General features: G+C 48.2%; 1 protein-coding gene across 1 annotated transcript in view; it reads right to left on the bottom strand.

Moving 5' to 3' along the window:
• Positions 1-2,839: 2,839 nt before the first annotated feature.
• The window catches only part of TEAD4 (TEA domain transcription factor 4), an 86,498-nt gene continuing 76,691 nt past the window's right edge, over positions 2,840-12,646 (bottom strand). The window contains 3 exon segments of the mRNA XM_034760728.1: positions 2,840-3,070; positions 5,081-5,233; positions 6,743-6,883. Of these exon segments, the coding sequence (XP_034616619.1) occupies positions 2,957-3,070; positions 5,081-5,233; positions 6,743-6,883 (408 nt within the window). The 3' untranslated portion in view covers positions 2,840-2,956.

A 12,646-nucleotide genomic window follows, 5' to 3' on the forward strand; every position in this document is an offset into this window, starting at 1 on the left:
ATCTTTGCTGCTGACTTGCTGTGGGATCGTTGGAAAGTCCCTTAAGCTATTTGTGTGTAGATGAGACATGCAACACAAACTTACTGCAGTTTAATTAAAGTGTTGTTTTTAAACCGATTTAGTTAAACTGGCTCGAGTGTGGGTGCAGACACTCTTATTGCAGTTTAGCTTAATCTGTTTTTTAAAACATAAGAGCATCTACACCCAAACTTGTGCCAATGTAAAGAAATCCATTTTAAACACATCTTTACTTAAACAACTACAAGTCTGTGTAGACTAGGCCTCAGTTTCTTTACCTAGAATATGGGGATTATAATATTTACCTTCCTCGCTAGGTTAGATTTAGCTGGTTACTGCTTTTAAAGCACTCTGAGAGCTTCTTAGTTGCACAATAGCACAGGCCCACCCCAGTAACTAGAAGAGTTTGATGACCACTCCTCTACGCCCATCTTACATTTTGAATTTTAAGGCTTGACCTCTCAGTGCTGCTGTTTCCCCTCCCACTTTTTGGCTATCTTGTCTGCTGAGACTGTAAGCTCTTAGGTATTTGTACAGCACCTAGCACAGTGGGGTTAGCTGGGGCTGATAGACCTACTGTAATACAAATTAGTAGTAGGCCAGTAACCCTGGCCTTGCTTAGCAGCTCAACAGTTTCTTTTTCAAATCAAACTCCACTGTCCTTTCTCCTGAACTTCTTCTCACGTTCCTGCCCCTCAGAATCCTGTGTGCAAATACGGACTTGTCTATGCCAGCATCTTCCTGAAGATTTTCTACTGTTCCTAGCACACGTTCAGCCCACTGGTGCCCACAACAGGGAGAGTGATGGTGTGGACATTGGCTGCGGACATTTTAATTTACAATTTAGTGGGGACCTGCTCTAAGCAGCCTTGGCTAACGTGATGGTTAAAACACCAGTGAACATTCTCCCATTCCTGCTGCACTAGTGGGAGATTTTGGGGCCACTGTTAAGTGCAGACACAGCCTTAAGGACTTTGTGCTTGAGTATCAGCTGCCTCCTGATCCATTCAGAAATGCAGGTGTGCAGTGTTCATAGACCACTGAATGACTCAAATGAAGGAGAAAGCTTCTATTTATGCACACAGTGCCACTGGCTGTTGTTCTTCAGTTGAGCTCATTCTCCCTCCGGCAGCGTCAGATGGCAATTAGTGAAAGGCAATCTAGAAAGAAACTTTTGTGAGTTTCACAGGGCCTGGGTGGAATAGGCTGGATTTTGCAACATTCCAGAACATGGTGCAGATTCCCTTAAAACACAGGCTGGAAATGCCGTAGAAAGCCCTTGTCTCGCTGCTCCGGATATAGCCAGGGCAATGTCCTACCTCTGTAGTGCCCAGCAGGTGCTTCCCACGCAACCCTGATGCAGTGTGGACACTGGGTCAGGTCACTTTGGTTTTCCACGTGCTCCTGTTGGCTAGAACACAGTGTTTTTGTATATGCCAAGAGTCTGATGGATTGAAGTGTATGAAACAAATGTGTAAGATACTACGGTCTTTTGTTATTTTTCAAGAAAGAGTTGAGGTTAAAAGCACCTGTAAAATGTGTTCTGAGACACTGTGCTTGGACATCTGATACTTCCTCAGCTCCCCAACACCCCAACAGCAGCACAAACGCCCCTCCAAGTCCCTCGCAGCTACCCGTCAGGGTAATTCTTCTCTGACAAGGGACTCCATTACAATGGTAGTGTGGGGATCCAGGTTTATCATTGCTCACTGATGCTAGAGCACATGGTAGTTTACAAGGGGAGAAGAGATTTCTCCAACTGCCTGCCCCACAAACTCAGCTGGGCCTCTGAAAGCCCAGCTGGGTTCTAATTCTTCTCAACCATCATCACCAATAATAAGGAGCTGGCTGGACAAATTGTGTCCTCAGTGACGTGTTCAACCCCACGGCTTGCAATGAAACAGGTGTCGCTGATTGGATCTTAGTAACCATAGTTTTGCTGGTGCACAAGAAGGATCAGACTCCAGCTCCTTGAGCTGTGCTGGCTGTCCAGGGCAAACAGGAGTGAAAAGAAGTAAGAGCTTATTTCAGTCCGAACAGTCAGCAGATGTGACTCTGAATACACATGGGGAGCAGATCTGCTGAGTACAAAGACAGGTTCATGTTTCTGAGCAGAACTTCACTTCAAAGGGAAGAAAGCATCTCAGAAAGAAGAAAGTGTCATTCACACAACCCCAGCATGGTAGGGTAGCTTTACTTCCCTTAGTACTGTATAGAAGACCTGAGCAAGCTTGGTGCTCAGACAAGTCTAACTGGAAGGAATGTGTGACTGTGTGTGTGTGTGCAAATGAGTACACTTACGTTTGTGATTATGTGCATCTGCTTGCACACATGCGTCATTGTGCGCACGCTTGTGCCTGTGTGTGTCTATTGTACACATCTGTATTCTTGCATCCAACTGTGCAAGTGTGTGTCTGGGCACGTGTGCTGGCCTGGAGTGCAAGCCTGAGGACCTGTGAATACATACATGACTGTGTGTATGTGTACATGACCAAGCATGTGCGTACATAGGACTCAACTTGTGCTTGTGACCCAGCACATGAGATTGTGTGCAAGCATGCAGGTGTACATCTGCATGTGTGACTATGTCTATGCATATGAACGTGTGTATGATATACATCTGCATCCTATTATCCTTGAGCTGCTCGGAGACCTGGTTGCCCCAAATAACATGGAACCCAAAGGGGCAGTTAATAGAGATTGGTGGTGTGATGTTGTGTACTTGTTTTTCAGTTTCTTTGGTTTCAAGCCTTTCCCCCCATTTACACAAGCCCATGACGCTGAACTATTTCACGCTTTCAATCACAAACTAGCTCTAAGATTCTTTTCTGAAAATACACCACGTCTGCAGTTTATTTTTCGGATTGGTATCGGGGGTTAGGCACGGGCGTTTCACTCAGATATACATTCACGGAGGCAGTTCCTGGGCAGAGAATCTCTAGTCCTTCACCAGCCGGTAGATGTGATGCTGGGCACCATGTTCACTAGCTGACACCTCAAAAACATACGCTATGCACAGCAAGGTCTCTTGAGTGTCCCTGTTCGTCACAACCTAGACAGGAGAGAAAGGAAGGCAAGAAAGCAAGTGCTATTTTTTCTGTCTCAACTTGTAAATATTCTAACAGCTTTAAACGTATCCAGTGTTAAACATAATCCACAGAATGAACAACAGGAAAGATACACCGTGTAGCAATGACTCCCCAAACTGGGGCTGTCTCCAAACACCAGTAATGAAACATCTGCTTGGTACCAAGAGGGGGGTGCTTTCTCACAATGTGAGGACTGAGATGCAGTGGAAGTACAGGAGGAGAAGCGTCCTCAGGACCACAGAGAATGGAAATATATGGCCAGTGAATAATAAGCACTCACCAAGTAAGGGGGAAAAGTCTTGTCAGGACTGGGAGCAGTGAGCAGCCATGTGTCCTTGGAGCCAGCAGATGTCACTGTTCCCTTGAGGAAGGGTGAGTTACACTGAGAATTCCCCAGCACTGAGAGGGTGCGGAATGGAAAGGTCTCCTGATGCCGGTGAAAGAGGGCTCTTAGCAGCTTGTGGAGTGCCAGGAGGGGACACCAGGACTTGGAGCCTAATTCACAGTTGAGATGTAAGATCGACTCCCTTATACCTCCCAATGCCCAGTTACTGGTGGATGAATGGGGGTAAGTGACGCTGAATGAGTTTAACTTACACACCAAGAGGTAAGCAGAAGGTGCCTGGGAGCTGCCTACTTGAATTTACATTCTTACAGCCTCTTGCTTGTTACTTTTCTTACTACATCAACTCCTCCCCCATCCCAGCCCTTCAATAATCTCAGCTCGCTTCAGAATCACTCCCTTGTAGCCAGTGTGACGGATTGCTGACAGCGATTGTTGTATGCATCCTGCAGTTCCCAGCACAGCTCCCTTAGTGGCTATGTTCTACAGCATACCTTTGCCCCGTTCTGTCCTGCGGGAGGAGCCAGGAGGGTCAGAAGCTAAATCCTCACACTGGCAGATGTCACAGTACATGGTCACCAGCCCCATGTTGAACTACTGTCGGACCTATACCTTACTAGGAGCATGGCCACCCCAGAGACAATGCTCCAGGAGGGAAGGAGCTCATTAGTTAATTCGTGAATTTTTTAGCTGATTTTGTTGTGTTCTGTTTTATTTTCGTGCCTTATGGCTGAACTAACCATTGCCCTCTGTCTGGGATTCAGAGATGGGAACTGGCCAGGCTCAAGTCTGGAAGGGGGCATCCCGCTGACCCCTTCCAAGTGCTCCAGGGAGGTAGCAGCCAAATAGACTCCCGTAGCCTCAGAGAGCCAAATTCAGATCTAGTGAGTGAGAATCTATGCTGTGCCTTAAAGAGGCACAGCACAGAACTCACAGTCCAGGGTGGCTTTAAACCACCCTCCTAATTCTTGACTGCGCCAGGGGCTGGAAAGGGCCCAAGCATAATTTGGACAGCCCTGGGAGCTTAAGTTATGGCAACCTCCCAACCCAGGGCTTGCCTTATGGGCTGCAGTGCTGCATGGAATCTCTGCAGCAACACCCCCCTTCTGTCCCGCCCTTTTTGCCAGGATTTGGGATGGGTCCTGGGAAGGCAGCTTTATGGCTGTCTTCTGCAGTGCCTGAACTGGAGTAGTCTTCCCCCAGTCACAACCAGGGCTTTTAGGGCTTTTTTATGATGCTCTGGCCCTCTTAAATGGTGTAAAGGGTCCAGAGCAGGGACAATTATTTCACCCTCTGTCTATTGTTGGTACAAGAGTCTTCTTTATTGCAACTTCTGCCGCCACATCTGGCACAGCTTTTTGGCCTCATCAACTCTCCCTTTTCAAACCTTCTTCATCTCTCCTTTCTCTCCATTCCCCATGCCTCTCATTCTTCTCCCTGTGTTCCTGATCCTATTTATCTGAATAACTGCACTCTGCGTAGCTCTGTAAGGGGTGCGGAGATGCAACTGACACTTAATAAAATTAACTATTGAGCTGTACGTGGAAATCTTCTTTGACTCACAGCTGGGGACTCTTGGATATGGCTTAAATATTTCAAGGCAACAATAAAAACAATTCAGTGCCCCCACCTGTAAAATAGTAAAGTTCTCCAGCACGCTGTTCATCATGTATTTCTCTGGGAGATGTTTGAGTTTATGGATGAAATTAATCATGTATTCACATAGAGGGGAGCGGTGGATGCGATAGGAATAGTGTCCATTTTCATAGTGAGCATACTCTGTCTATAGTGTAAAAGAGAAAAAGTGCACACAGGGTCACCACTGTTTTCATTAATGTTACTGATAGTTAAAATAATAATTACCACTTGAATTTTCACATCGCTTTACTAACATTAGCTCATTCATCATTCCTTACAATCATCCTCTCCGAAGTAGCTTTCCTTGAGCTCTCAAATTTCTCCTGCTTTGATTACTTAAAGAAAACCAAAGGAACATATCTACTGTGCTAATAACAACAGTTTGCACTATTATAGCGCCTTCAAGCTAAGGACCTCAGGGTGCTCTGCTACTATTAATGATTTAAGCTTCCCAATGCCTCTGTGAGATAGATCAGTAGCATTATTCCCATTTCACTGATGGAGAAACTGAGGCACCCAGAGGTTGTGACTTACCTGAGATCACACATCAAGGCAATGGCATATCTGGGAATATACACCCTGAGTCCCAGTCCAATTCTCTACCTAGCAAACCATGCTGCCCCAGATTAGCAAGTGGGGATTAAACATTTGAGGAGCTCTTTCATTACTATCACATTTTAGCTCCAGTACATATAAACTTCCCCCAAATTAAAGTGACGCGGAGGTCATCACTTCTTAGCAACCCTCTTCATTCCCCATACGCCTTCATCTTGTTTTCCCATTAGAATCCTATCCCTCCTCTCATGTGCCAGCACCCCCATTGCAACACTAATTCAGAGAAGGAGGAGGTGCTGCTTCTTGTCCCCTCTTTTGAGATTGCCACGAGGCTCCCAACCTCTGCTGACCCCCGAGCAGTGGGATGGCTCCTAGCTAGAGATTTGCTTTAGATTTCAGTAGACATAGTGAAGAGCAGCAGTTCTTGCTGCATTTTTAAAAAGGTGTAGCACCTATTCCTGTCTGAGCTTGCGGTTATATGAGGAGCAGGTTTATCTTTGTAAACATAAGGTATAGAAACTTTCTTTGTCTATATATTCTGTCTGTTGTTGAGAATCATCCTGCAGGCCAGCTGAACATACTGAGCAGGCTAGAGCCATGTGTTTAAAAATCCTGACTCAGGCCCCATAAAATCACAAAAGACTGGCTTAAAAATCATGGATCTATAAAAATAATAATAAATGTGGGGATCTTTCTATTTGCCTTTTGGTTTGTCCGCCCCAAGAGGTCACATTTTCAAGCTTTTCTCCTCAGCTAGGAGGGCTGGGAACTGCATTGTTTAAAACAACGAAAGTTGAGTCTCTCTCAATCACTGGACTCCAGGAGCTGGCGCTTTAAGAAAAACACCAAATATTGGAAGACATGCAATAAAATTGTGTGAGAGGGCAACACTACAGGCAGGATCAGGCCCATCCCTGCGTGTCTGACACACTGCACTAGATTGATGCTTCCTGATTTTCAACCCTTTTCCAAGCCCCCTCCCTGACAAGTGGGTACTTTCTGCCCTCAGAGGCACAGATGGGGTTTGTGAGTACATGCAAGGGCTGAATTGCACCCCAGGGTACTCTGCACTCAGGGCTCTGCTGCCTTCTCTTCCTACCTCCACTTTCTCCACCACCTGCTTTCCGAAGGAGCACACTTTAGTGGAACAGGTAATGATCATGTTTTCTGGGCTTTCGTATTGGCTGGAAACACCATAGAAAGATCTGGATTCATCTTCAATGTTGGTGTTCAAATCAGCCTGCAGGAAAAAAGACAAGGATAGTAGGCGATTCCCAAGTAGCTCATTAGTTTTGGGTCAGCAGCATCACACACACCACCCAAGGAAAGGGTTCTCCTCTGGTCCCAGGCTTTTGTTTTTGGGGGTCAGGGAGAGGGGAAATCAAGCTGCCAAAACAGATCAACATGTGTGCCCAAGAAGTGGAGGAAATCCGGGCATGGGACACCTTTTCAAATTTGGGTGCCTAAAGTTAGGCATCTAAATTCTAATTTTGACACTTAAATCCCTATTTAGGGTCTTGAAATAGGTATTTGTGGGCTTAACTTAGGTGCACAAGCTATCATTAGGCCCTAAATTTGAAGATGTGGTGCTATACCACTACCACCAGGGGTCACACTAGCCTTATATTCTATCCTGAACAAGAAAAAGAAAAGTTTACAGATATCTTGCAAAAACAAAGCAACAGAAAAAGGCATTTAGTTTATTCACCTTAATGAAATAAGAGAACAGAGGGTCTCAAATTCCTCAGTGCCTGATGTGACCAGGTGCTAATTTACTATATTACCTTTCCTCCAATTCCTATGCGCAGGTTCAATCTGTACTATCCCCTTGCAGGGTTAAGGGAAATGGGGAAGAAAATCTGCTTGTGCTTCTGGGACAGTGGACTCTATGGCCATGTTGACAGAGCGACTAGAACCAGTGTATTAGGAACACAGTAGCCTGGTTTTCCTGACCACCAGCAGAGATTTTTATCCAAGAACCTGGTTATGGAACCATGTTCTAGACTAGATGCTGGGAGAGCCCACTGTACAGCGCAGCTAGTGTGATTCTCAGAAAAAACTCCATGGCCACATTGGTCAGAGAAACCTGCTAGAATCCTGTTAAGAAAATCCATAGAATCACAGAAATATACAGCAGGAAGAGACCTCATGAGGTCAGCTAGTGCATCTCCCCATGCTGAGGTAGGCTTAAGATACCTAGACTGTCCCTAAGAGGCGTTTGTCTAACCTCTTCTTGGTATCAAAGGATTGGGATCCCACAGCCTCCCCAGGGCTTAACTACCTTTACAGCTGGAAAGTTTTTCCTAACATCCAACCTAAATCTCCTTTGCTGCAAACTAAGCTGATTATTTCTTGTCCTACCCTTGGCGATGGTGGACACGGAGAACAGTTGATCACCATCCTCCTTACACCATGTTTAAACAGCTAGAGCTAAGGTGGGATCACAGTGTGGACAGAGCCTTAGTACTGCAACAAAGTCAGCAGGTTCTTCCATGACTGCTGCGGCCAGGCCCAGATATAGGAGACTTTGTACTGGCTGTGTTAGTCAGGCTAGGAGTTAGAGAAGAGGTGGGCAAACTACAGCCTGCGGGCCACATCCGACCCGCAGGACCGTCCTGCCCAGCCCTTGAGCTCCCGGCTGGGGAGGCTAGCCCCCGGCCCCTCCCGTGCTATCCCTCCTCCCCACAGCCTCAGCTCACCATGCCACCAGCGCTCTGGGTGGCGGGGCTGCAAGCTCCTGCCGGGCAGCACGGTGGCGTGGCTGGCTCCGGCTGGGCGGTGCAGCTGCCAGTCCTGCTGCTCTGAGTGGCATGGTAAGGGGGCGGGGAACAGGGGGGTTGGATAAGGGGCAGAGGGTCCCGGGGGACAGTCAGGGGACAGGGAGCAGAGGGTGGTTGGACGGGGCGGAGGTTTGGGGGTGTCAGGGGGCCGGGGGGTTGGATAGGTGTGGGAGTCCTGGGGGGCCTGTCAGGTGGCGGGGGTGTGGATAGGAGTCAGAGCAGTCAGGGGACTGGGAGCAGGGGGATTGGATAGGGGGTGTAGTCCCAGGAGGGGGCAGTTAGGGGAAAAGGAGCAGGGAGGGGTTGGATGGGGTCAGGAGTTCTGAAGGGAGCAGTCAGGGGCTGGAAAGTGGGAGGGGGCAGATAGGGGGCGGAGGCCAGGCTGTTTGGGGAGGCACAGCCTTCCCTACCCAGCCCTCCATACAGTTTTGGAACCCTGATGTGGCCCTCAGGCCAAAAAGTTTGCCCACCTCTGAGTTACAGAGCCAAGAACCTGGTCTGTCTGCATGTCCGGCAACCACAATAAAGATCCTTGTCCTGTTCATCACAAGTCCCATCTCTTCTCTACCAGGAGAGATGCTATCTGAATTGTTCTCTGAGGCTTCCCGCAAGAGATGGCGGTGCCACTTTATTACCATTTCCAAGAAGTTAAAATTTTAGCTCCAGAATCGGAAGCCCGGGAGCACAAGCTGGCTGGGGCAGACAAGGAGTCTGCGCTACAAGTGACTAGCAGGTGCTGGCCCCCACCAAATGATGGAGCCAACGCCACAGAAGAATTCATCGCTTTGCCAATGGTGACACTAACAACATTAACAGGAAGCAATGTAGAAACGTACAGCATTTCAATCCAATCTAATTCCCCTGCTGGCTAACGTACTGCTTCAGGCACATGGAGGTCAAGGAGAAGGAGGAAATGCAATCAACCCTACCATTTATTTCACCAAGTCCAATTTCCATTTCCCACTTAACCCATCAGCTCCATTGTCCCATCCCTGCTGCCTCCCTCCGCATCTGCACAGGCTGCAATGTGCTCTATGCAATGGGTACCTGGAGATTTCTGCCTTCAGGAAAACTGTTGGGCTCAGGTAAATACGTGATGCCACTGAAAGCTAAGCCAACAAGCCAGTGAAATCCAATCACCATCCATTTTCCCAGAGCACATGTCGCAAGTTCAGAGCAACTGCCCCTGTATTTCCCCTTAGTGGTCTAGCAAAGGCACCACAGGCTTCCAGCTCCCCAGCCGATGCCTTTCTGGATGGAGACTCACATCTCTCCTTCCTGAGTCCTGACCAGAGTATGTCCAGGCTGCACAGCTCCCTGCCTTCACTGTGTGATTCCCAGCATAGACAGGCTGCCCAAGGACGCCTCCTCGCTCTCTCCTCAGAGACGGTTAACAGGTGTAATTGCTACAGTTATAAGTCTCAGGGGGGAGCCGTGTTAGTCTGTATCTACAAAAACAACAAGGAGTCTGGTGGCACCTTAAAGACTAACAGATTTATTTGGGCATAAGCTTTCGTGGGTAAAAACCTCACTTCTTCAGATGCATCTGAAGGGGATGCATCTGAGGGGACTGGACTCGATGACCTCTCAAGGTCCCTTCCAGTCCTAGAATCTATGAAAGCTTATGCCCAAATAAATCTGTTAGTCTTTAAGGTGCCACCAGACTCCTTGTTGTTTTTACAGTTATAAGGTACCACAGACAGCACTTCTTAAATAAGCCTACTTTATTCTTAAGGTAAAAAGCATATTAAGAAAACATATTAGAAACAACAAAAGAACCCCTACACATGCTAATGAGCTTACCAGAGTTAACCCCAACTCTAACATAGATTTTGGCAGGAGCAGTCCTTCAAAGCCCCACCCAAGGGGTTCCTTTGTGGTTACAAGTTCATCACAGCTTCAGCATAAAACAAGCGCCCAGTCTTATGGGACCTTAGTAGGCCCAGTCCTTCCACCCTACCCATAGGCAGTGGTTCTCAACCTTTTCATTTTGCATACCACTTTGGAAATCTATTGTCAGTATATATAGTTTAATTCTGTTCAGTCAATTTTCAGTCTAAGTCTTTCGCGGACTCCTGAGACATAGTTCCGTGGACCAAACCACTGCCCTAAGCATTGGGGCCCTCCATGGACCAGGGGTCCTGTCCATTTGCTGGAACAGGAAAAAGGCCCTGAGCCAGTTTAAAACCAGGCTATTTACCTAAACCCTTCCTTTGTCTGTCGATCCCTGGAGAATCCAGTTTGAACTAGCATATGCGCATCTTTCCAGGGAGATGGCTTCTCTGGAGATGTCACAACCTGGGTGAATTTGCCTAATCACCCCCCGCTTTACCCTCCCCATGGAAATACATATAATTTCACAACCACACACACACCACTGTATTTTTAATACAATGGAGCCTACTTCGGTGAGGTATAACTTAACTCAGTAAAGTAGGGGTGACCAAACCGCGGCTCTTTTACAGTTAAAGTACGGCTCATGGAGCTCCCCACCCCCCACTCCACACACATATTCTCCACCTACCAGACTGGGGCAGGGGGAGCTCAGGGCTTCTGCCCTGTGGCAGGGTGGTGGGCTAGGGGCTTCTGCCCTACAGGGAGGGGGTCTCAGAGTTTCAGCCTCTCAGGAGGTGCCTGCTGGGGCTCGGGGCTTCCACAGGAGCGGGACTGACGCCCCAAGCCCTGGCAGACGGGTCCGGCTCTCAAACGTCTGAAGATTATCATATGTAGCTCAGAGGATCAGTAAGTTTGGCCATCCCTGCAATAAAGTTTATCTTAATTCCATAAGGTTTATTCAGGATATTACAGGATATTGTCCATCTGTCACAGCACATACTCAGGACCAAATGACAGATGGGTTTATGGCAGGCTTTGATGAAGTACAGTGACTACAGGTCTGAATTCTAGCCTAGCAGCTATAGTCTCCAGCCACAATCCCAGGTGGACAATGATCAAGTCAGTGAAAAAAAATCTATATTAGTAGAACAGGAAGGTTGCATGGCTGGACACTCAAGAGTCAAGAAATGTCGGAGTTAAGAATATGCAACCATTGCTCTGCCCCATATAAGTGTGCTTTGCAATACAGTTTTTGGCTACAGTCACACACCATTCCTCAAATTATACAATATAATTGCATAGTTATTACCAAAACCTTCAACAGACATAGCATCTTTAAATGTTTCTTTATTCTTCTACATGTTATGTAACTAATTTCATTGTCAGAATGGTCTGTCTCATTTTGAGAGACGCCAGTGTTTTATAGGATATACCATATATGCTTGTTCATAAACCAAATTTTTTTAGTATAAAAGGGAAGCACCAGAGACGGGAGTCGGCTTATGAACGGGTACAGAGAGGGAGAGGTGGGACACAGCCCCTCCCCCCAACAGAAGGAGCAAGGAGAGGCAGCACAGCCCGCAGAGCCAGAAGGGAAGAGGCGGGGCCAGAGTCTCTCTGCTTCTGGCCACGCTGCTCTCCCCCCAGCCTCCAAAGCAGCTGCCGCTCCGGGGCTGGCAGGCTGCAGTCGTGCCGCTCGGCCCCGCCCCCCCAGAGCAGGCTGTGGCTGCGCCGCCCGGCCCACCGGAGAATGCTGCGGCTGTGCCGCCCGGCCCAGCTCGCTGGAACATGCTGTGGCCGCGCCGCCTGGTCTGGCCCGCCGGAGCAGGCTGCGGCCGCGCTGCCTAGTCCGCCCGAGCCGCTCCAGCCAGGCCAGAGACATCCTCCCCTAGCCCTCCCCGGATAAGGGGGGGAGGGAAGGGATGGGGAGAGCGTGGGGGTCTCAGGCTAGGGGTGGGGTCATGTGGGGGGTGGTCACAGGGGTTACTCCCCCGACTCCCAGATTCTCCCCCCCAAAACATTTCCCCACCAGTTGCTGTCCCGGCCCGTCAGGGTAAGCCGCTGGTGCACCAGGACACTTTGTTTACTTAGGTTTACCTCTGTGCCTGTGGACGCTCGAGGTAAACAAACCATCTCAGTCCGCCAGCGGCTTATCCTGATGGCCCAAGAGCCAAAGTTTGCTGACCCCTGAATTATAGGGTCGGCTTATGAACTGGTTATAAACATTTTCTATTTTTACTTCTCCATCTTGACGGGGGTCGGCTTATAAACGAACCGAACCGGCTTATGATCAAGTCTCTTCTCTCTAAAGGATTGGGCAGATCTTCAGCTAATGTAAATCAGCATAGCTTCACTGAAGCCAAAGGAACAACTCCAATTTACACCAG

This window comes from Trachemys scripta, chromosome 1, assembly GCF_013100865.1.
Source record: "Trachemys scripta elegans isolate TJP31775 chromosome 1, CAS_Tse_1.0, whole genome shotgun sequence".
Lineage (NCBI taxonomy): Eukaryota > Metazoa > Chordata > Testudines > Emydidae > Trachemys > Trachemys scripta.